Source organism: Lutzomyia longipalpis, chromosome 1 (genome assembly GCF_024334085.1).
Source record: "Lutzomyia longipalpis isolate SR_M1_2022 chromosome 1, ASM2433408v1".
Lineage (NCBI taxonomy): Eukaryota > Metazoa > Arthropoda > Insecta > Diptera > Psychodidae > Lutzomyia > Lutzomyia longipalpis.
In genome coordinates this window covers 13,798,553-13,824,890 of record NC_074707.1, presented here as the reverse complement: position 1 = coordinate 13,824,890, position 26,338 = coordinate 13,798,553, and the positions used below count along the sequence as shown (strand labels likewise).

Below are 26,338 nucleotides of genomic sequence, written 5' to 3'. Positions count from 1 at the left end.
TTTTCTTGTTTTCATTGATTTTCTCAGACAGAGAAAAAATATAATTCTAAATTCTTTTTGAAATAATTTACTTTCGGGCGCGCAGATGAAGCCAGAACCAATTTCATCAAATCGTCTTGAATTGCTCCAGCAGAAATTAGCCCAAATACGTCAACCCAAGTAGAGGAAGAGAACACAGAAATAGATCTTTTATTTTTTTTTTGTTTAAGCGAGTTGGGCATGAAAAAAGAAAACCAGAATTAATATTTTCAATTACATTTTATTTAATTTTTTTAATTTGTTTCTTTAGGAGTTTGAATATAAATACAAGTTCGTTTCTTCTTAAATGTGAGAATTGCTGCGTATCCCAAGAATTGAAATACTGATTCACATTTTTTTTATTCAAAATATCTTTATCTTTTTTTTTTAACAACAAGAAAAAATCTCTAAATTGCATTTATTGTGTCTCTGCTTTAGTTTTATTTCTCTACACAAGACACACATTTACTCTATATAATAAAATCTATGATATAAACACATTTTTCTCTCTAAATCTTCATTGTTAAATTTAAAGAAAGAATATTAATTTATTGAAAGAAGAAAAAACCTTTAAAAATGAAATAAAGAAAATCCTTTAGTTGTATTGTTGATTGAAACCTACGACCAATTTGTGTTGCAAAAAAGTGTGAAGATGGTGGTAAAAAAAAAAAGAAAAATGAATCGTGTAGTAAATGTTTATTGAGACTAAATTATAAAGAAAAGGTATAATATTTATATATTAAAAAAAAAAAAGAGATCACCTGAAAAATTTTCTTGAGCAATTTTGTGACACTTCACGACTTCTATATTATACTTTATATTACGCGTATAATAATGTTGGTGTAATGTTAATTCCACACACACACACCCATTTTTCCATTTTTTGTGTTTTTATTATGATCATACAAGTTCGTTATGTTTACCTCCCTCCGCATAAGAGTCCTCCAGAATTTTTCAAAAATGTGTATTAAGAAAAAGAAAAGAAGAAAAAAAAACAATAACTATTCATACTAAAAACACTGACTTTACTATTAAAATCTAAGTAACAAATATTATATATTCTATTTAATGATCATGAGTAGTTTAATGAGAAAATAAAAAAAAATAGAAGCAAAAAAAAAGAATTAGAAAACCTTTTTTTCTGAAACTAACAATAATGAGCGGAAAGTTTTAGGAGAAGAATAATATCAGAAGGATGTAGTAATAAAATTTTACTAGTAGAAGTGATTATTCAATTTTTTATTAAATATGATTTTTAAAATTGCTTTTTTCTTTTTATTTATTTTTGGAATTATTTTTTTTTTAATTTGTGGAGATATTTCATGTCCTTGGAAGATTCCTCGTTAGACCTGCAAGGATAAAAGGTAAGAATTAGAATTTAATTTAGAGATTATTTTTAAGGAATTCTTCATTATTTTAGCAGAGCTTAGACTTAGACAGAGATCTATTTAATGGGATGTTTTAAGTTTTTTTTTTTTTTTCAATTTAAGGAATGCTAAAAATGGATTTGTAACAGCAATTTACATTTTAAATACTTAAAAATTGCTTTTTTTAATTTTTCTAGTTACTTAGTTGGTGTTCCACTTCGTGGCCAACACCAAGTATTGTAATCGTCGGAAAAACCGACCACCTCAGATCGGGCTCAAACTTGGTATGAGCACGTTTTAGACATCCCACATTACGAAAATGGTGGTGGAAAATTTTTGATCCGGCCGGCCTGCCGTCCGGGACTCTAAACTTTGCCTTATATCTCGAGAACGGTAAAAGATAGAGACTTCGGGTTTGAAGTTTTCTATAGAAATGTGGATGTAAAATTTCAATTTTTCGCATTTTCAAAATCCAAGATGGCCGCCGTCCGCCATTTTGAAATACCGTCAACCACTTCCCTTACAGCTAGAGGTCTGAAATTTTAGTATGTTGTAGAGCTCAGTGAGACGTTTTCATCGACAATTCATACTTGAAAATCGGTCAAGCGGTTTAGCAAATATGGCGGCCTAAAGCAAAAAGTGTTTTTTTCAATATAACTCGAGAACGGCTTGACCGATTTTGATCATCTTGGTATCAAATGAAAGGTTTCAAGAAGCCCTACAACTGTCTAGAACATTTCAAGTTCCAAAAACATCCGCAAGAGGCGCTAAAATCAAAAACAAAAATTGCCTAACTTTAAGGGGCAATATCTCCTAATCCCCATTATCGATTTCCGTTAAAATTTGAAATGTTGTAGCCTGACTCAATATCTTTCACCAGTCCGAAAATGAAGAAATTCTATGTCGCCGTTTAGAAGATATGGCCATTTGAAAAATTCTAGATTTTGAAAAGTTCTAAGAGCCATATCTCCTGAACTGCTTGTCCGATTTTGCTCAACTTGGTATCAAAGTAAAGGTTTTGCAAAACTCTACAACTTTCTAGAACATCAGAAATCTCTAGAACTATTTCTTCAGGATAAAAAATGCCAAAAACTGTTTTAGTGAAACAAAAATCCGCCATTTTGTGTTCTAGTGGTGACCTTGAAATGTATCGAAATATATGTCAGATTATAGCTTATTTCAATACCTTTCCATAACTAGTCAAGAAATTTCTGTAGGCCTTATAGAACCAGAGATATAACGATTTTTTGCATACAATTACTGAAGTTCACAAAAAAATCACCTTTGCCTACTAATACTGCTCACAAATAGTATTACAACGCATAAACAAACTTCTATACGTTGTGGGACACCAACTCTTATAACTGGACGCGTTATGATTGACTTTTAACCTTGAACAGTGGAAACCTCAGTCTAACTTTTTTAAGGCTGTTAGACATCCAACAAACATCCTACTTAGCTCAACCCAAGGGGATGCCCAACCCCGAGAAATCAGTACTTTTAGTGAGGCAGCAAGTTCTTCCGATCAAAATATGCGATCAATTTGCACAATTCCACTTGCAATCGAAAGTACATTTAATTAGCTTTCGATTGATCCCTTCTCATCATCGAAATAACATTATTAATATAAAAAAAGTTAAAGTGTTTCTCGGGAATCGGTCGAGATTGAGCGAGATTCGAGAATTCCTCATACATTTTGTTCAACAAAAAGTGACTTTTCTTCACTGAAAATGAGGTTAAACCATCCCCTTGGCTCAACCACAGGACTAAAGTTACTTTTTCAGGTCTAAAGAAGGTACAAGTCTTGAAGACGCCATCACTTCTGTAAATAATTTTGACCCCTAATCTTTGAATTAAAATTAAGATTTTTTGTTTAAAAACAAATACTTTGAAGGAATCTGTTTCTATGTAGGTATCTGTGTAATAACTTCATTTTAAGAAAAAAATCAGAATTCTCTTAATTCCCTAAACTTACAAGATAAATTAAACAAAAGCCCAAGAATATTAGTTACTATTAGTTTAGGTCTGTTCAATTACGTAAAACATGAGCGCCAATGTTTCATTAATGATTTTTGAAAAAATTCCATTTCAATCACAATTGAGACATAGAGATTCCTTTATAAATTCACAAGAACATTAATTCTGGCCTACCTACTTGAATTCTTTGTCATTTTCATCACATAATGGATCCTATTCTGCGACCAAGATCCTTGAAATCCTTGAAATTTTAAAGATTTCATGATCGCAAAATAGGGTCCAATGTTTCAATACAATTCATAGGGACAAAAATTATAATAGTGACGTCATTAGTTGCATTTTTGGGCAAATTTTAACTGTTTTTTTTTTTCATTGCTTAATTTTGATTTGAACCGCCATCATTTTAAACAGTTTTTTTAAAAGAAAAAAATCTCAAGTTTTCTTAAGAAGACTGTTTAAAAAAAATTGCAGTTCAAATTAAAATTAAGCTATAAAAAGTCTTTAAAAATATGCCCAAAAATGCAAATAATGACGTCACTCTTATATTTTTTGTCCCTATAAATTTTTCAAATAGAAGCTTTTTTTTTAAATCATTTTCCTTTTCAGTTTACCTGTAAGAACTTTTCAGGAGCTTTACATCAGCTCTCTTAGTCATCATTGAATTCCGATATGGTATCAATATCACCGAAGACACTCTCACGATCACCCGTGTGCTTAGCGAATCGCGTTGAGATCCTCGCAATCCTGATGGCTGCCTTGAATCGCGTACGTGCCTTGATGCGTGCGAGTTTCTTCTTCCACTCCTCATCTCGCGAGGGCAAATTCTTGAGGTACTCCAGCGTTTCCGGAAGAGTGGGATCAGCAATGGCCAGAACAGACAGGCACCCATCAACTGTGCCAAGAACAACCCCTCGCCCATCTTTTGTACTCCGAATGGCCGTCAATTCAGCTTGGAGTCTGTAGTTGGCGATCATTTCTGTGTCTGAAGCACGGAAGACACGGAGAGTTTTCTTCCCACTGTGGTAGTAGAGGACGTACTCATCTGTGTCTGTGAACATGCAGATCACCGTGAAGACCCCTTCGGCTACTTTGGGGATGAAAGTCTTCACGGTTGTGCCTTTGCGGAGTTCCAGAAGCTCCAGGCCGCCCCTTGAGGGAGCGTAGAGGCCGAATTTCCCATCTTTGGTGCAACTTCCCTGCCATTTGGGCACTGATCGCACATGTCGCTTAGTTTTGATGTCAATCACACTGCCCTTCTCTGTGGAGATCACGGCAACTTGGTTGGGTTTGTGTGGAAGCGGAACGAGGGAGAGGATCTCCTTGATGTTGCACCCCTTGAGGGTGATCTTCTGTATGTGAGCCCCATTGGTGGCACTGTACACCCCAATGGCGTCCTTGTTGCCCTTATCCGTGGTTGCAACCACAATATGCGCCCCATCGGCCGTAATAACTGCGCAACGGAAAGGAATTCCCGGAATCATGCGCACGGGGAAGTCAAAAGTGAACTGAATCTGTCCATCAGGGATCGTTCGCACCGTTGCAATGCCCGTGAGCTTATTCTGATCTTCTGTGCTGTTTATATTCGGGCAGGAAACTGTGAGGAATTTCTCACCAGCCTCGAGGAAGGTGATCTGCTGAATACCCGGTTGATCGTCACGGAAGAGAACTTGCTCCGAGACACGATTCCAAATGAGAATCTTCCCCGTTTCCGAGGACAGAATATACCGTCCATCGGGCGTGATCTCGGAGTGCGTGACAATGGCGCCAAGAGGTGAGTCCGCCAGTTTGGCCAGAAGACGCCCCTGACGAATGTCCCACACCCCGACGCATCCCCTCGTCACAGTGACGGCAAAATCCGTCTCCTGCGACAAACTAATGCTGTCAATTTGCAATTCATGCCGATCAATTACGTGCACCTGTTCGAAAATATTGTTAATATTCCACACTTTAACACTCCGATCAATACTGGAGGTGATCACGCTGTTCCAATTCCCAATTGTCAGCGCCTCCAGTTGAATTATTCGCCCAAAGTGAGCATCGAGGATCTTCATGAGTTGCCGCGATTCCAGGCACCACACGTAGAGATTCTTCCGCACCCCCGCAACGGCGTAGTTCAGCTGACTACTCACCATCACCGAGTTTGATTGCATCATGCGCGTTGTGATGTTGCGCACCCCATGCGGCAAAGCCAAGTAGAGGGCATCCGGTGAAATGGGATTATCCGGATCGAGATCCCAAATCACGAAACCCTTCCCGGCTGTCCCGAGGAGCATTCGATCGTGCTGATCGAGCTTCAGCTGCAGCAACATCTCCTTCTCATCATTCTCATACCGTGCCAGGGAAATTTCTTCCTGCCATTCATCCTGCAAACGATAGGCTGTTACCTATTGGAAGTAGATGAGAAAAATAAATTAAAATCAATCATAACGCGTCCAGTTATAAGAGTTGGTATACCACAACGTGGATGGGTCAGTCTATGCATTGTAATTTAATTTGTGAGTAGTATTAGTAGACAAAGTTGATTTTTTTTATGAAATTCATCAATTTGAAAGATAAAAATGCTCATATCTCAAGTTCTATAGGACCTACAGAAATTTCTTGACTAGTTTTGGAAAGGTCTTGAAATAAGCTATAATGTGACATATCTTCTATATAATAAAGAAAGGTCTGTTTGTTGGTAATCAGTCGTGTTCGGCTACACAAATCTACACCGTTTGACCGATCGTGATGAAATTTGGTACAGAGGCTCCTTATAACAGGCGGTTTCGAGTGGCTGTATTCATTTTCCCCCCAAAGCCCCCCTTCAGGTAGCATCCATATAACTCTCATGCAGTTTTTGCGAATTCGCCACATAAACGCCACCAAAGCGCCACATAAACGCCACAATCCGCCACATAAACGCCACCAAAGCGCCACAATCCGCCACATTTCGCCACAATCGAATTGTTGCGTTTATGTGGCGGATTGTGGCGTTTATGTGTCGAATTGTGGCGCTTTGGTGGCGAAATGTGGCGAATTGTGGCGTTTATACTGGTATTACTGCATTACTGTATTACTGTATTACTGATTGTATTACTGTATTACTCTATTACTCACTGTATTACTGACTGTATTACTGTATTACTGTATTACTGACTGTATTACTGATTGTATTACTGTATTACTGATTGTATTACTGTATTACTGACTGTATTACTGTATTACTCACTGTATTACTGACTGTATTACTCACTGTATTACTGATTGTATTACTGTATTACTGATTGTATTACTGATTGTATTACTGTATTACTGATTGTATTACTGTATTACTGACTGTATTACTGTATTACTGACTGTATTACTGTATTACTCACTGTATTACTGACTGTATTACTGATTGTATTACTGTATTACTGACTGTATTACTGTATTACTCACTGTATTACTGATTGTATTACTGTATTACTGATTGTATTACTGATTGTATTACTGTATTACTGATTGTATTACTGTATTACTGACTGTATTACTGTATTACTCACTGTATTACTGACTGTATTACTGATTGTATTACTGTATTACTGACTGTATTACTGTATTACTGATTGTATTACTGACTGTATTACTCACTGTATTACTGACTGTATTACTGACTGTATTACTGTATTACTGACTGTATTACTATATTAATGTATTACTGTATTACTCACTGTATTACTGACTGTACTCACTGTATTACTGACTGTATTACTGTATTACTCACTGTATTACTGACTGTATTACTGATTGTATTACTGACTGTATTACTCACTGTATTACTGACTATATTACTGTATTACTGACTGTATTACTCACTGTATTACTATATTACTGTATTAGTGATTGTATTACTGTATTACTGATCGTATTACTGTATTACTGATTGTATTACTGTATTACTCACTGTATTACTGACTGTATTACTGTATTACTCACTGTATTACTGTATTACTGACTGTATTACTATATTACTCTATTACTGATTGTATTATTGATTGTATTACTGTATTACTGACTGTATTACTGATTGTATTACTGTATTACTCACTGTATTACTGTATTACTGACTGTATTACTATATTACTGTATTAGTGATTGTATTACTGTATTACTGATCGTATTACTGTATTACTGTATTACTGATTGTATTACTGTATTACTCACTGCATTACTGACTGTATTACTGTATTACTGTATTACTGACTGTATTACTGTATTACTGACTGTATTACTGACTGTATTACTATATTACTGTATTACTGATTGTATTATTGATTGTATTACTGTATTACTGACTGTATTACTGACTGTATTACTATATTAATGTATTACTGTATTACTCACTGTATTACTGACAGTATTTCTATATTACTGTATTACTGACTGTATTACTCACTGTATTACTGACTGTATTACTATATTACTGTATTACTCACTGTATTACTGACTGTATTGATTGTATGATTTTGATTGTATTACTGTATTACTGACTGTATTACTCACTGTATTACTGTATTACTGATTGTATTACTGTATTACTGACTGTATTACTCACTGTATTACTGTATTACTGACTGTATTACTATATTACTGTATTACTGATTGTATTATTGATTGTATTACTGTATTACTGATTGTATTACTGTATTACTGACTGTATTACTCACTGTATTACTGTATTACTGACTGTATTACTATATTACTGTATTACTGATTGTATTATTGATTGTATTACTGTATTACTGACTGTATTACTGATTGTATTACTGTATTACTGACTGTATTACTCACTGTATTACTGTATTACTGACTGTATTACTATATTACTGTATTAGTGATTGTATTATTGATTGTATTACTGTATTACTGACTGTATTACTGATTGTATTACTGTATTACTGACTGTATTACTCACTGTATTACTGTATTACTGACTGTATTACTATATTACTGTATTAGTGATTGTATTACTGTATTACTGATCGTATTACTGTATTACTGATCGTATTACTGTATTACTATATTACTGTATTACTGATTGTATTATTGATTGTATTACTGTATTACTGACTGTATTACTTCGGAGATTCGGAGATAATGCCCATTGAAGTTAGGCAATTTTTCTTTTTGATCCTAGCGCTTCTTGCGGATGTTTTTGGAACTTGAAATGTTCTGGACATTTGTAGGGCTTCTCGAAACCTTTCATTTGAGTCTGAGTTGATCAAAATCGGTCAAGCCGTTTTCAAGCTACACCGAAAAAACCCATTTTGCTTTAGACCGCCATATTTGTTAAACGGCTTGACCGATTTTCAAGTATGAATTGTTGATGAAAACGTCTCACTGAGCCCTACAACATACTAAAATTTCAGACCTCTGGCTATAAGGGAGGGAACTGGTTGACGGTGTTTCAAAATGGCGGACGGCGGCCATCTTGGATTTTTAAAATGTGAAAAAATGTGGGATGTCCAAAACGTGCTCATACCAAGTTTGAGCCTGATCTGAGGTGGTCGGTTTTTCCGATGATTACAATACTTGGTGTTGGCCAAGATTGTGGTATACCAACTAATAAGGAACCCCAAGAGAAGGTAAAACAATTGAGAACTGACAGAACCAACCTGATAGTTATTATCATTGCTGCAGCAATAGAGAGCTGTCCTATCGCGATTCATAGCCATGGCGCTGTGGAAATTAACCGGTGGAATTGTCTTCTCCTCCCGGAAGGTGTCAAAACGCAACTTTTCATTACTTATCTGCCCCGTCCAATACACAACGTGGTATTCATTGATTGAGTAGAATTCCATCAGAAGGATCTCCCAGTCTTCCGTTACATTCACAGCATCGAATTTCTCCTGAAGATTCCCGCGCATATCAAAGCGCGCCCATTTGAGCTTTGTGTGAATGAAGAGATTCTGATTGAGGAGGTAAACCCCTGTCACTTGATCCTTTGCCTCAAAGGGATTATCAATGATGACAAATTCACTCGAGAGCATGTTCAGGAGGACTGATTGGTTGTTATTCGTGTAGGCACCGGCCCATTTGTTATCCGGCGACAGAACAAGTTGCTGCATGATGCCCTCGATGCCGGGATTGACGTCACGCGTGAGATCCGAAGTGGAGAGATCCCAGGTGATGAAGCGCGTGGAGATGGAGACCATGTAGCGATAGTCGCTGGTGAGGACGAAGGCAAATACGGCAAATTGATGACCCTCCAGGGAATACTTGAGAGGTCCTCCGGGAGTGTGGAGACAGTGATTGAGAGGGATGAGGGAGCAATCTTTGGGTCCACTGCGATCACAAGCATGCAGCAACATCTTAATATTCGGATTCCCACCAATTTCTGGCAACAGGCGTCCAATGAGCTGTGGCGCCAGCATGTTGGGGTAAACAGCGAGGATAGCGCCTCCCAAGCGTAGAGCATCAGCCACGAGCATCAACTCACGTCGTGCATCCTTGTCGTCAATATTCGTTGAAGCATCCTCAAAATCAGCCAAAACTGCTTGAAGTGGGCACGAAGAGAGCTTCGCATGGAGCCAGTCGTAGTTGAAAAGGACATTCTCATAGAGATCTGTGAAGCGACGTGATCGCACCAAATGGAAGGGAAGCTCACCGAACTTCCGGAGATTATATCGCGACACTTTCCCGTCTTTATTGTAGAAAACAAGTGGCTGCACGGGGACCTTTCTGTCGGCTGAGCCCTCTTTCTCCGTTAGCCCAAAACGATGTCGTTGAATTTCGGTAAATTTGAAAGGTTTGGGATTCCCTCCACCCCAAATTCCGAGGTAATAATCCGCAATGGAAGAGTGAAAGTACATGGCCATATTCATGTTCTTGAAGTACCTCTCACGTGCTGTATCCCTGAACTGACGATGGTACCTGCAAAGAAGAAGAGAGAAAGTTTGACAGGAAGCCCTGAGCATTAATTCTATAAGAGTGAAAAACTCCCGTGATAAACTCCTTAAGGCTATAGCGCTTTAAAAGAAATGTGAAAATCGGGAAAATCTTACGAGAGTTTATCACGGATGCATATGATCACGCTTACGTGAAGTTTTCTTCACTTTTTCCCCGCAAAAAATCTTCGGGAGTTTATCACGAGAGTTTTTCACTCTTAGAGAATACAAACCCTGACTATACTAACCAATTCATCACACTGACCCCATCAGCTTCCCTCTCACTCAAGTAATTCGGCAAATCATTGCGAATTCTCGTCCACAGGAGCGGAGGAATCCTCCGGACAGGTGGCAAATGGTACTGAAAGACATCATCAAGCACACGATCATCCAGTGAAATGAGATCCTCAACCTCACTCTCCGACAATCCCGATTTGGAGGCTGTAATGTAAGCCAGAGCATGGAAGACAAGAATCCTCCCGTGTTGCTTTTCAATTCGCTCAAAGAGCATCATAATGCTGTCCATGACTGTGGACGCCAAGTGGGTGTCCTGTGGACGTGTGTAGCTGCGCCAGCGACAAATCTCAGCAAAGACGAGCTTCACGAAAATGGGCAGGGAGCACTTTGCAATGGCATTCGCCACAAGGCGCCATTGGTAGTTGTTGAGATCCCGGCAGGCTGTCTTCATCCACATCCGGATGACATTCATCGCCAGCTCTTCGCCCAGAGCTCGCACCTCCACGAAATTCTCCTCAACATCAATCATTCGACGCAGGATGTGGTATTCGCGGGAAACCGTTGGGTTGGATTCCTCATTGGCGCAGGAAACGATGATTTTGCAATTGGGAGGGATGCGTGTGGGCAACCAGGAGACTTTATTTGCATCCTGTCAATGTGATAAAAAATTAACTCAAAAATTGAGCTTTGAAGAATGTAAATTTTTTTCAAGAAATAAAGTATTTTCTGAAAGCTTAAGAGCCTTTTTTGTTGATTGAATTTCGATCGAGTCCACACAGAAAACTTTTTCTTAATTTAATCATTTAAGCTTAAAGAAACTATGAAATTAAGATGCTTTTATATCTTTTTAAGATAAATATTTATTACAAAGGCTTATAAAATTTCAGGCAGAAAATGCCTCTTTTCTTTCAAAGAAATTAAGTCTTCTACTAGACCTTTTAAAGCTTTTTAGAAAAGCCTCTGAAGCATTTTTGAAAGCTTCTAAAGTTTTATTTAGATCCTCTTAAACTCTTTTTGGAAGCTTCCAACGCGTTTTTTTGTATATTGTTATATTTGCTAAGCTCAGGAAAATCTTGAACTTCAATGTATTGTAATTAAACCTTTAAACTCTACTATGAATTTTAACCCATTTTAGTAAGCTTCTCAAGGTCTTTAACCCTTTAAGGTTTTTTGGGTCATACGCTGACCCAAACGTGAAACATTTTAGTTTTTCAATTATTTATGAATGTAATTGTTTTTCCATGTTACAAATGCATCAAATTCACGCATAAGGGGTCAAAGAAGACGTTCTGAGTGAGAAAAGTCCTCTAAAAAAATTCATAGAATAAAAATCGCGATAAAAGAGCGCATGTTTCAATGTTTTTATGTTTCACGTTGGACGTTAAAGGGTTAAGACTGATTGCAATGATTTGGGAAATGCAGATATTTCAAAGTATTCAAAGTTCTGTAAAGCTTTTAAAGATTTTTGATAACTTCTAAAGATATTTTGTCAGACTTTAAAACCTTTTCAAACATCTTTAAAAGCTTAACGAAAACCTAAAGTTGTATCAAATAAATTAAAGCTCTTTTAATAAGCATCTAGAGCTTTTCTAGAAAGCATCTAAATGTTTCTTAAAGGGCATTTTCTGGGAAAATTTTAAAGCTTTAAAATATATTAAGCTTTTGGTTTTTAAAGTTTGTTAGAATTGCTAATGCTTTTATAAATATTCTCTAAATTTTTTTTTAGATAGTTTTATAAGCTTTTCTACAACTTTTAAAGTTTTTTAGATATAATTTTAAGCTTTTAATGAATTTTAATGTATTTTAGGGAGTTTCTCAAGCTTTCTGAGTGAGCTTATAATTTTTTTTCTATATAATTTCTATAAAACCTTATAAAGCTCGTTAATACTTTTTAAAACTTTCTTTAAAGCTTTTTGCTTGTTTGTGGAGTATCTAAATTAATTTTAAAAAAAAACTTCTGGAACTCCATTTTTTTAAAGTTTCCAAAGCAATTTCTCAGAGCCCTTGAAGCTCTTTTAAGAGACTTCTTGAACTTTTTCTTCAAGTCTTCTAAAGCTCATGAATCATCAATCTTGATGGCACAGAAAATAAAGCTTCTCTGTGCACATAAATCGCAAGAAAATCACTCACCTGAGCTCCTGTGAGCTGATCCACAGAATCCAGGAAGAGTGTGAGGGGTTGAGCTGGACTTGCGTACGTGAGGAGCTGCTTAAAGTGTGCCGTGAGAGGCACTAAATCATCAGGAATACTCTCAAAGGGAAGCATGTAGTTGTAGGAGATTTGCTGGCAAATGGAAATGAGTGTGGGTGTAAGAGCACTGGAATCCGGTGTCGTGCCCAGGAAGCGAATAATACTAATGGGCTTGGCATCCTTGAACCATTCCTTCATAAAGAGCGACGCACTCTTGGCCAGCAACGACGTCTTCCCGCACCCACCCTCGCCGTACAGCACGAGCGGCTTCTCCGAATCCCCGAGCATGTAGCCCTTGATGTGTGCCAACTCCTCCTCACGCCCATAGAAAACTTTGTCGGCATTATTGCACGCATGCAGGTGCTGGAGGATTTCCGTCACGATCTGCCCTTGAGCACTTGAGTCCTCCTTGCGCATGGCACGATCCACGAGCTTGATGATGTTCTTGTAGAAGTGGGAGATGAAGTGATTCAAGTACTCCTCATGCGTCTCCGTGTCCAATCCCTCCCGCCCAATCCACTCCACTGTGTACTTCTGCATGTTTGTCGTCTCAATTTTATTCGGGAGTCGTTCATCGCGCAAATTGGCCAGGAGTTTGCACGCCTCAGTGTCCAAGCTGCGATTGATGATGTCCACAAAGAGACCGGCCTTCTTGAGATTCTGCAGATTTATATTGTTTATGTACCGCACATAGGCCAAGCAGTGATTCTTCGTGTTCTTCACATTGAGAATCCCATTGATGACCTCACGCTCAGTCACAGACATGAAGTAGTTGTGCATCTGATCCTTGTCCAGCTTCCCAGCTGCGTGCAGGGAGGCTGTGGCTTTGCGGAAGAGCTTCTGCATCTTCGTGAGGGTATCCCACCAGATTGCCTGATCCTCAGCCTGGAGTTTGGGGACGCGTTTGTTGTTGAAATTGATGAGAATTGACGAAATGGGCTGAAGGACGGAGATTGGTGGCACAGCATTGCTGTCCTTCTTGTACCACGTGTCCAGTAAAATGACATCAATGCCCATAGAGACCAGTTCTTCCCTAAAAGAGAATTCTCAGTGAATTTCTTCCCTTCATTCTCATCCCATTTGAGCATAAATTGAAGGATTTTTTGTCTTTTTTTACCTAATCAGGAGAAGTTCAGAGGAAAGAATGAGTGTTGGAATAGGACGATAGCCATACTTCTGACCCAGGAAGACAACAAAATTCGGACCCATAGACAAACGCTGGCAATTCTGGATCTCCCTCATGCACAGCTCCGTTGTCATGTGATCATCTGTGGCTTCATCACGTACACCCCATCTCATGTCAACCACCTATTTTTGGGAAAAGTGTAAAATGAAAAGAATAATTTTAAAAGATTTTTATTCTAAATTTTGTAAATTTAAAACATGAATTAAATTAATTTAATAAAAAGAATAAAAATAAATTAACTTTAAGTTTGCCTTTGAAATGTTTCTCATATCTAACTCATTTCGTCGCAGAAAAGGGATAAAAATGAAGTCGATACGATAAGATTTAGCTGTGCCAAAAATCGCATTTGATAGATCTAAAAATGTCCCGCTTTGTTGGTTATTTTTGATTTCGATAAATTTTCTTTGTTTTTCCGGTCGTCGCCAGGGGTAGAAAATTTCGTCCAAATGAAAGACTTACTTCCCAAAACTTTCAACCCCTATCCGGGCCTTCCTCAGTGGCGACGACCGGAAAAACAAAGAAAATTGTCTTACGCCAGGTTCAAAACACAAGATTTTGATAAAATTCATCATTTATACATTAGTAGGTTCTATTCTTTAATTAATCCTTACATCTCTCAATTAAATTATAATAAAAAAATTAATTTCATCATTAATCTTATTTTTTTTTATTTTGCTATTTTTTTTTAATTAGGTATGCCTTGGGGACCTTAATAAGGTATCACACAGCTATACCGTGCAGTATTCCATCACAGCCTCAGGCAAGCTCTTCCCGCACGTCTTCATTTGTCTGAGGGAAAACACAAAAGACGGGAAATTTGGCCCTCACGTCCAAAAGACCATGGACTGCCTTACAGCATTGTACAACAATGTTGTAATTGTGTCCACCAAAAGTGGCAAGATGAACAAGTTTCTGTTCAAGGTATTTTTCTTATTTCCACGCAACAAATCTCCGAAAAGCAAAAGGATTTACCTCGTTAATGTAATATACAAATAACTTTTGGATTTACAATGCGCGAAATTGAATTAGGTTCACTATGTTTTTCAACTCTTCCCTTTTTAAATTTTTCCCAGTCAAATGATCAAAAAATAGCAAAAACATAGGGGAGACCGGGGTAAAAAAAGTCATTTTCGAATTTTCAAATGCCAATTTCTCCGAAGTTATTACAGTCATACCCCGCATAATCAAGTCGAGGTTATACTCTTCTCACCCATTAATTTTAATGCGTAAGAAGAGTATAACCTCGACTTGATTATGCGGGGTATGACTGTAATCGGAAAAATCGGAAAAAATTCTGGTGGAAAGCCCTACCAACCTATAATTTTTGACAGTAATTTGGAGGTTATGTGATCAGTACTTTGGGAGTTAAAAAAGAAAATAAATTTTTGGCCCATTTCCCAAACTTTTGCGTATTGAGAAAAACGCGTTTTCCGAACTTTTCCTTCAGCAATTTTCCAATCTGATAATTTTTCTCACTAGCTGGGTTACTTCAGAAAACGTTGCCAAGGTGTATTTTTCAATAACTTTTAATGATTTTTCTGAACAATTATTTGAATCAAAACATACCCCTTGGGGTAGATCTAGTCATCCCATGTAAATCATATGGGAGATCGAAATTTTTGGCATATTTTCTATTCATTTGTTGCAAAATGGCGTGTTTGAGAAAATCGCAAAATTCTCTGTTTTAGTGCGTATAAAAGTGAAATTCCTTGTCGTGAATCAAAAGGTGAGAAGTTTAGCTATCAACTACTATCAATCTCTCAGTTGGAAAATCATTGGAAATGTCGGAAAATTCGACCGACTTTATTTAGCCAACTGGTGACTATATTTACCCGCCGCGTCTAAAAAAAGTCAGAAGCGGAAGGGTTTAGGAAAAGCTCGAAAACTCATATTTCCCGTGGAGATAGAGAAAAGTGGTCTGAGACAAAGTTGTAGGCAAGGAAATTTCCTATAAGAATGACCTATCGAGGAAATTTTCTTGCCCTTGGGGAATCCTGCAGATAAGGATTTATGCAAATTGACTATTTTTACCCCGGTCTTCCCTATTATTATTTATTAATCCTTACATCTCATAATTAAATTATAATAAAAAAAATTAATTTCATCATTAATCTTATTTTTTTTTATTTTGATATTTTTTTTAATTAGGTATGCCTTGGGGACCTTAACAAGGTATCACATAGTTATACCGTGCAGTATTCGATCACAGCCTCAGGCAAGCTCCTCCCGCACGTCTTCATTTACCTGAGGGAAAATACAAAGGACGGGAAATTTGGCCCTCACGTCCAAAAGACCATGGACCGTCTTACAGCATTGTACAACAATGTTGTAATTGTGTCGACCAAAAGTGGCAAGATGAATAAGTTTCTGTTCAAGGTATTTTTTTTTATTTCATTTCGTTAGGATCTACAATGCGCGAAATTGAATTAGGTTCACTATGTTTTTCAACTCTTCCCTTTTTAAATTTTTCCCAGTCAAATGATCAAAAAATAGCAAAAACATAGTGAACCTAATTTAATTTCGCGCACTATGTTCTTAATGATACCTTCCAGCAAGTTTTAATTTAATTGTAATAAAGTATTTCTAATAAAATTATGTATTGTAATCCTTAAATTTCCTTTCTATCTAACATAGACTTGAAATTAAAAAACAGTGCATATAGCAAAAAGGCCTTCCGGTCACCTCCAAAAAGAAAGGGAATTATTTTAATAATCACAACTACAATTCTCCTCAGGTGAGTACACAGCACAGTATTCTTAAGCTGCTTCTTTCGGTGTTCCTCACTGAAAAAAACAGAATTTTTGGTGTTCACGAACATTGAAAGAAGCATCTTAAGCTTAAGCAGCGATGGATCCCGCAATCTCACTTCGCGCCAAATTCTGTGATAAGCTTGCAAAGCACCTTCCCACTGTGATGAACTTTCTGTGATATATTACATTACAATATTACATTTCGTTTTATTTATATTTCAGTGGTGAGTTTATAAATGTAAGAAGGAGTAAGAAAATAAGGAAAAACCTTAAAATAATGCATAATTAGTCAAAATTATTACATTTTAATCACAGCAGTCGATTCAGCTAGAAAAAATATATCTAGGGGAGACCGGGGTAAAAATAGTCATTTTGGAATTTTCAAATGCCAATTTCTCCCAAAATATAAATCGGAAAAATCGGAAAAAATTAGGGTGCAAAGCCTTACCAACCTATAATTTTTGACAGTAATTTGGAGGTTATCCGATCAGTACTTTAGGAGTTAAAAATAAAAATAGATTTTTGGCCCATTTCCCAAACTTTTGCGTATTGAGAAAAACGCGTTTTCCGAACTTTTCCTTCAGCAATTTTCCAATCTGATAATTTTTCTCACTAGCTGGGTTACTTCAGAAAATGTTGCCAAGGTGTATTCTTCAATAACTTTTAATGATTTTTCTCTACAATTTTTTGAATCAAAACATACCTCTTGGGGTAGATCTAGTCATCCCATGTAAATCATATGGGAGATCGAAATTCTTGGCATATTTTCCATCCATTTGTTGCAAAATGACGTGATTGAGAAAATCGCAAAATTCTCTGTTTTAGTGCGTATAAAAGTGAAATTCCTTGTCGCGGATCAAAAGGTGAGAAGTTTAGCTATCAACTACTATCAATCTCTCAGTTGGAAAATCATTGGAAATGTCGGAAAATTCGACCGACTTTATTTAGCCTACTGGTGACTATATTTACCCGCCGCGTTTAAAAAAAGTCAGAAGCGGAAGGGTTTTGGAAAAGCTCGAAAACTCATATTTCCCGTGGAGATAGAGAAAAGTGGTCTGAGACAAAGTTGTAGGCCAGGAAATTTCCTATAAGAATGACCTATCGAGGAAATTTTCTTGCCCTTGGGGAATCCTGCAGATAAGGATTTATGCAAATTGACTATTTTTACCCCGGTCTCCCCTATATTATGTAAAAAGTTAAAATCGACAAAATTCCGATAGCCGGTTTTAAAATGCAGTCCTCGAAACACAGAATTTGTGCGATTGATTAATCAATTTTGGCAAAATTTCTTTTCCGGATATCATTAATTTTGCATTGTGTTTTTGAAGCTGGCCAAACATGGACACTTTAAATGTCATAGAGACTAATTTAAGGATCGACCAGGAATGACTCTTTCAATCATACTAAATTGGCTAAATTTGATTTAGCTCCACGCAACATGGGAAGCCCAAGCACTTTATTATTCTCTATCTGATGGCAAAACTAAGAATGCTGGTATTCCTTAAGCTTTTCGTGAATAATAAGTGTGATATAAACATTATAAAAAGTACGAGGTAAATTGTCGCTTCGCTCCAATTTACCTCGCCCCGCTTCGCGGGGAATTTTTGCGCTTCGCGCAAATTTTAGAGGGAGAAAGGAATTGTGATGAATTGAAATATATTTAATGGAAGATTTATTCGTTGGTAAAAACCGCCTGGTATCAGGAGTCTCTGTACCAAATTTCATCACGACGGACCAACGGTGTAGAAATGTATAGATGAACAGGAACGAAATTTTAGAGAGACCTTTCTTTATTATATAGATGGGCCACGCAAAAACCTCCAACAGATATTTCAAAGGGAAAAAGTGAATTTCACACACCATTTATGGCGCCGAATTCAAAAAGTAGTCAAAAAAGCATGTATTCTATATGGGGGCTATATGAAGGGGGGCTCTGGGGGGAAAATGAATGCCGTTGGTAAAAACCGCCTGATATCAGGAGTCTCTGTACCAAATTTCATCACGATCGGACCAACGGTGTAGAAATGCATAGCTGTACAGGAACGAAATCCTTTCTTTATTATATAGAAGATGGGCCATGCAAAACCTCCAACAGATATTTCAAAGAGAAAAAGTGAATTTCACACAACATTTATGGCGCCGAATTCAAAAAGTAGTCAAAAAAGCATGTATTCTATATGGGGGCTATATGAAGGGGGGCTCTGGGGGGAAAATGAATGCCGTTGGTAAAAACCGCCTGATATCAGGAGTCTCTGTACCAAATTTCATCACGATCGGACCAACGGTGTAGAAATGCATAGCTGTACAGGAACGAAATCCTTTCTTTATTATATAGAAGATGGGCCATGCAAAACCTCCAACAGATATTTCAAAGAGAAAAAGTGAATTTCACACAACATTTATGGCGCCGAATTCAAAAAGTAGTCAAAAAAGCATGTATTCTATATGGGGGCTATATGAAGGGGGGCTCTGGGGGGAAAATGAATGTCGTTGGTAAAAACCGCCTGGTATCAGTAGTCTCTGTACCAAATTTCATCACGATCGGACCAACGGTGTAGAAATGCATAGCTGTACAGGAACGAAATCCTTTCTTTATTATATAGAAGATGGGCCATGCAAAACCTCCAACAGATATTTCAAAGAGAAAAAGTGAATTTCACACAACATTTATGGCGCCGAATTCAAAAAGTAGTCAAAAAAGCATGTATTCTATATGGGGGCTATATGAAGGGGGGCTCTGGGGGGAAAATGAATGCCGTTGGTAAAAACCGCCTGATATCAGGAGTCTCTGTACCAAATTTCATCACGATCGGACCAACGGTGTAGAAATGCATAGCTGTACAGGAACGAAATCCTTTCTTTATTATATAGAAGATGGGCCATGCAAAACCTCCAACAGATATTTCAAAGAGAAAAAGTGAATTTCACACAACATTTATGGCGCCGAATTCAAAAAGTAGTCAAAAAAGCATGTATTCTATATGGGGGCTATATGAAGGGGGGCTCTGGGGGGAAAATGAATGCCGTTGGTAAAAACCGCCTGATATCAGGAGTCTCTGTACCAAATTTCATCACGATCGGACCAACGGTGTAGAAATGCATAGCTGTACAGGAACGAAATCCTTTCTTTATTATATAGAAGATGGGCCATGCAAAACCTCCAACAGATATTTCAAAGAGAAAAAGTGAATTTCACACAACATTTATGGCGCCGAATTCAAAAAGTAGTCAAAAAAGCATGTATTCTATATGGGGGCTATATGAAGGGGGGCTCTGGGGGGAAAATGAATGCCGTTGGTAAAAACCGCCTGATATCAGGAGTCTCTGTACCAAATTTCATCACGATCGGACCAACGGTGTAGAAATGCATAGCTGTACAGGAACGAAATCCTTTCTTTATTATATAGATAGAAATTAAAGATAAGTTTCATTGAAATATTTCTTCGCTTGTCGCTACTTTTGTCGTATAAAATGCTTTTTTATACGACAAAAGTAGCGACCAGCGACGATTTGCATTTCTGATAATCTGGCAAAAAACTACTTGTCGTACTCATGCTTAAAATTTATTTATTTATTTCCTTATCTCGATTAGTTGATATTTTATATAAAGTTAAACTAATTTCTTCGCGCAGAGCGCAAATCTCCACGAATAGTCTGTTCAAAAGGAGATCTAAGGATTTGTCAACAAATCTGCGATTTGGAATTGCGAAGAAGCAGCCCAATGTAATTATGCTAGTGCAGTGGCTAAAGGAAAATGCAGTCAACACGTCCCACATGTTAAAGTCCGCCGAGTTGGGAAAAAGTGGCAGCAAACGGAGGAAAACATATGTGAGGCTGGATGAGCAGATCGGAAAAATATTGGAGGAATTCGGGAATACTAATGACTTAAGGAAATGTCTGCAACTGCTGAGTGTCGTGGTGAAAATTGAATAATATTGACGTGGTGCAATGTTGCTGAAAATGGTATGTGTTCGCGAAATTCCCCGAATTATACGCGATAAATTACACTTTATTACGGAGCAGGCACGTTTGCATCCGTATTCCTTGCCTTCCAAAACCGATCTGTCATTTTTGCCGCCAAATCATTCTTTTTTCCCTACATTCTCTATTTTCACCACACGAATTCACCACTTCGAGTGCGCGCCAAATTCAAATATTATTTTATTTCATAAGTTTTCCGAACAGTATGTTTCATTTTGTTTGTAAGTTGACCTGTTGGTGCAGGTAGTGACCTTTTTTATTGGTCTTTAATTGTTTTTTTAATTACGTACGCAATGTATTTGAAAAAGGTAACGTACGCATGGTTAACGTACGCAATTAACATGACACCCCTTTTTCCTAGATGAATTTCAAAATAGAAGAGTCGCATAAAAAGAAACAACAAATTTTGCAAGATACATTGTACATATTTCTGACATAAAATACTCCAAAATTGTGTAGTGGATACATCATTTTTACTCCTGCAAAACTAGTTTTGAAGTTGGTGAGTTTAAAATTAGGTTTTTCAGCATGCAATCCAATTTCAAAGTTCCACTTTGCCCTTTTTTTTGCTTAATATACAAATCCAAAATACTTTCCGTCACTCATAAACACCCGTGTCTGCCAACTTCCCAAAATGCTTCCACGGTAAAAGCTCCAATTTCCCATACAGTAGGGTTCCGCATTAAATCTTTTAATACACAATGAAAATGTTTTTAATGAAACATAAATTCACATATCAGGGATCAAGCCCTTATCAATGGAATTTTATTAGGGAAATGGTTCCTTTTTGGATTTAATTTGACCTCAAAAGAAGGGAAAATTCTTTTAATTTTAACTGAAACCACACTGTATGCGGGACTCTGATATTGAAAGAATTAAGTAATTCTTATGCGGAATGTCACGGAATGCGAGCAAATTGGCGCGCGGAATGAGCTGTGAGTAGCGTGACCCACACAAGGCGTGGAGCCCCCGGATGTGACTTCTTCGCCATGCTGAGAGTTCGTAAATCATATAAATTGCATACCCCCGTGCTCAATGGCATGGAACATTGCGCGATGGCACATTGACAATTTTCACATCAAGAGCGTGCCACACTACAGGGGGGGCTCTGCTGGCTCCGTTTGAGCACATGTCCAGACCACCATTTCGTGCCATGAGCCAATTCCTCTACATATCGCCCTCACCTGGACGACTTCCCCCCTGCGGAATGGCAAACAGCACCGAGAAATTTGATAATTGCGCCCTGTGAGGAAGCAACACAAAAAGCCACAAGAAGGGGGGGGGGGGGGTGGTGTGGGTGATTTACAGGTTTACAAGAAAGAAAATATTTGCCATGCTAAACTCACCTGAAATTCCAATCCGTGCTTCTCTCTGCAGTAGTCCTTAATGCGGGGATAACATTTTGCCATCAGGGTATTCCTTTCCATTGTCGTATCTGCAGGGTTTGAGAAGGAGGGAAAGCAACGAGAAATTTAAGGGAATTTACATATTTACAACTCCTACAAATTTCGACCCCAAAATCTGGGTCAATTGACTCTGGGCGGAGGCCCAATTCACCACCCACACACGAAACAAATTTACCGCAAAAGACGCAGCACTAAATCACCTACCGAGCGTGCCTAATGACGTGAAAGAGCTAAATAAATTGCAATTATCCAAATACCAATTGGAATTTTTTTCCCCGCGAATGGCCCCTTTAATCATTTTTCGTTTATTCCTTGTAATTGATTGTGAATGAGGAATTAATTGGCTTTTTTTGAGAGCTTTCACTTTGGCTGCAAATTGCACCTGCGAAAATTCTCACCTCTTTTCTGCCAATTTCACACGAGGCGCCACCATAGATAGCATCCATCCATACCTTCCATATAAAGGTGGAAATTGCATATTTTACACACATTATGAAATTTATCATCTTCATCGCGTCATCGAGACGACTTTTACGGTGCTTTTAACTATTTAATTGCAATTATATACATTTTAACTTTCATCGAAATCAACGATAAAACACGTGGAAATGGGAGTTTTTTTTTCGTTGATGTTTATTATGAAATGCAATAAATCTTGTCTATGGGATAATCATGAACTTTAAATTAATCTTTCACGCTGAGCAGATCAAATTTAACAGGTTTTAGTATAATATAAAGAAAGAAAGTCATGGAATAAAAGTGAAATAGACACCTTCGGAGAACTTATTTTATGCAGGTGAAATTAATTGAAAATCGAGCTGAGAATAAATTAAAAGAAGGGACAATGAACTCCTGAAAATGAAGGTAAAGTTTTTTTTTATATCGAAGATTAACATGTAAAACCAGAAAAAATTAATAGGTATTTATTTACGAAAGGAGTTTAATCCTTTTTTATATGGAAAAACTAATGTTTTGAAGGAACAATTGAGAAGTAACAATACTTAGGGGAACGTGGCCCAATTCGGACCTTTTAAAGCCTTTTTCAATCCGCTATTACTTAAAACTGATAAAACTTTAAATGTAGAAAGTTATTGAAGTTAAAAGAGCATTAAATGGGCTTTAAAATGGTACCAAATTTAACCCTCCATATATACTGTGACCAAAATACTCACGCGCATTACTATTGGGGGAGCTGATCGACCCCATAGAAATCCTCGCAAATAAGCAAATTCTTTCAGTCAAATGAGATTTAATAGTCTCCTTGGTACTCCCTAAGAAGTCTTTTGTCCATTTTAGAACACAAAAATAAACTTTTCAATGGATTTTTGGATGATTTTTGTAATGATTTTTTTGAGGTTAGAATCTTCTAGAAAGAGACAAAGAGTGACAATGGAAGAAAACTGGAATAAATTTGACGGTTACACCAATTTTTGATTTCCCTCTTCTTACATTTTTGTTAATAACTTTTTTCTGGTGGTCGGATTGACCTCAAATTTATACACAATCTTCTCAGATAACCAAGGAACTTATTTCCAGAAGCTTGGTTCTATACCTCTAATAACTAAGCCGCAATTATTCAAAATATAGCTCTGGGATCGGTCACCTACCCCTCACAGTATACGGAGGGTTAAGAATATTGCTATTTATTTTATACCATTTTTTTCTCATTCTCCGCGGACCTTTGGAGGTCGGAATTGGGCCACGTTTTCCTACTAATCTCATAGAGAATCAAAAAGGTATAAGAAAGCGCCAGATGTTTGCTAAAAAATGCAGTAAATGACGTCAAAATTTTTTTTTTAAATTTCTTTTGATACACGAAATATAAATAAAAATACCATTTCACTCATCTATGAAGCATTGACGCATTTGCGTTTTCAGCATTTGCTTCATTTCATGCGTCATTTTTGCATTTTTTTAAACAAACTTGTTGGTTTTCCTCAGTTGATCCCAGTGAAAAATAATAAATGTCTTTAGTTACTTCTTATTTTTGTTACTCTTCTAGATTATATTTGTACCTCGTGCTCTTCTGAGGGAGTTAACTGACTCATATTAGTACGAATAACCTCCTTTGGAAACGAATAAATTTTGAGAAATGGAAGTTAGATTTTTTCAAAAATTAGGACTTTCTTTACAAACTTTAGTTGCAAAATTGAGCGTTCATCGCTTAATTTTTATTATAGACGTAATTCCTATTTTTAACATTCTTTTAGACAAATTTTTGAATTTATAAGAGCTTTAATGAAAAGCGAGCAATTGACAGAAAATATCTAAAAGCTCTAAAGGTTTATTCTTAATCTTTAAAAAGATAATTTTAATCACTTTCTTTAAGCTTATTGTATCCTTAAAAAATAGCTTAAAAAGCTCTTTCTTTCCTACAATTTAAATGGAACAATAACTGAAGGAAAAAAAACGTTAATCAACGATAAATTCTCCTTTCAACACCTTCCCCAATTTTCCCAATTCAAATTCAACTGATATCAAAAGCTTTCCCGCCTTATTATTTTCCAAAAAATTAATTTCAATAAAATCAATACGAGACGACATAGAGAAACTTTCTCTTTTAGCATTTTTGTTTAATGATAAATAGTGGAAAATGAGGTCAGTTCTCATTCCTGAAAAATTTTCCTTTTCCCCAATTTTCCAGAGGAACTCAAAACAAAAAAAAAACAAAATGGGGTGAATTTTTGCTATTTCACGGCCTGATGGAATATGTACACTTAGCCTTGAAATAGTTGCAGCCAAAGTGAAGAAAGTATTGATTTATCAGTGGGGGCGGTAGCACTATATAGGGGGGCCCAAGAGCATTGCAAAACATATACTCACCCGTGAAGGTCGAACTTGTGAAAATGCGCACAATTTTTGAGCTCACTGGCGGTAAATGTTCCAGCGACCCGGCAAAAATGTGATCAATCGTGCGGTCATCCATTCTGCCAGGATGAATTCACACCGGAATACCTCAAATTCTCGTGAAGATCACGTTAAAAAATGCAAAATTTCTGCACTTTTTCACTTTTTTTTGGCTTCTTGGGGGATTTTTGTTCACTTCTTTTCCCCAAATATGCTTTTTCCAGGATTTCTTGACATCGACTGAGGTGAATCCTTGGCTGCCGCCTCTATTTAATATCCCGCGAAATTTGTTAAATCGATAGACGTGATTTGTTTCGCTTAGGTTTATCCATCACCACTCCACTGTATATAGATGGTGGAATTTAGGTGCATTAAACGCCGGGACGCCCATCCTCGATGCTTTTCGCGACTCCATTGGTCGGAAGGGCGTCTCTGGAAATGAGCAGTTCGTTGCATGTCGATCTTGTCTCTCGAAAAAACTTCACACGAGCGTGAAATTCTATCCACGAAATGTGATAAAAAGGATAAAGGTGAAAGGAATATTAGTTAAAGAATTGAAAGAATAAATAGGTACAAATACTTACTTTATAGTTTTGAAGAAGCTTTTTTTTCTTGAAAACGTTTTATTTTTTTTTAAGGTTCTGACTAGATTATATATAAGTAATGATGCTGTTCTGTCAGAGAGTTCTGATTGCAAATTTTAATATCAGAACATTCCTATTGAAGCAAAATAGATACACATTGCAACTAAAAATACCTTTTGCAATCAAACTGCAGCTAAAAAAAATTAAGAATTTTGAAAACTCGCCAGAAAAAAGTTGATAAGTCTCCTGTGTTATGAAAAAGAATGTTAATTAGATACCATTCTTTTTAATTGATGAGATCTCATGAAATCGTCTAACGATATTTTGTCGATTTTTCACAAACTTTAAATCGTCATGACTGAATCATCAGCTGAATCAATCCTAAGAGTAACAGTACAACAAGTTCAGAAAAGAACTTATAGATAATAAGAAAATACAGAACGAAAGTAAAGGTGATTGGTTTTAATAATAATAATTTATTCAGATCCATATACAAGCTAGTGTATCGGACTGTGATTGGTTTTATTTTGTAAGATTATTTATTTAATTTGTGGGCTGTGGAAGTGGCTAAATTTATTCTTATTCCTTTCCGAAATATCTTCAAAAGATAATTTATTGGATTCTTGCTGGGCAGTGGGCATATCTCTGGGCTACAATTAGGCATTGCAATTCTAATTCATTTACGATATATCTTCAAAAGGTAACAACATTTTATTTAATTTAAAATTATTATTATCTATTTTTTTCAGTGAATTTTTCACTGAAACATGGAAGAAAAGGAAGATAAGAATTATTAAAAGATTTAATTAGTATTGTAGGCATTGAGACCGAAGGCCAAAAATATTATCCCGAGCCATGGTCTAATTACCGTATATGTTTGAATGTAT

At 36.8% G+C, this 26,338-nt stretch overlaps 2 protein-coding genes across 2 annotated transcripts in view; one reads left to right on the top strand and one right to left on the bottom strand.

Annotated features, from left to right (window-relative positions):
* LOC129791388 (protein mini spindles) overlaps positions 1-1,282 on the top strand; it is a 28,410-nt gene extending 27,128 nt beyond the window's left edge. Inside the window, exon 10 of the mRNA XM_055829549.1 lies at positions 86-1,282. Within this exon, the coding sequence (XP_055685524.1) occupies positions 86-163 (78 nt within the window). The 3' untranslated portion in view covers positions 164-1,282. The remainder of the gene's footprint in view (positions 1-85) is intronic.
* On the bottom strand, positions 392-26,338 carry LOC129791404 (NACHT and WD repeat domain-containing protein 2). The gene is made up of 8 exons (XM_055829570.1): positions 24,844-26,338; positions 21,961-22,049; positions 13,815-14,005; positions 12,638-13,730; positions 10,519-11,156; positions 8,999-10,256; positions 3,974-5,746; positions 392-1,367 (listed from the first exon to the last, which is right to left on the bottom strand). Exons 1-7 carry the CDS (start codon positions 24,944-24,946, stop codon positions 4,010-4,012), a joined length of 5,109 nt encoding a protein of 1,702 aa, XP_055685545.1. The 5' UTR covers positions 24,947-26,338; the 3' UTR covers positions 392-1,367; positions 3,974-4,009.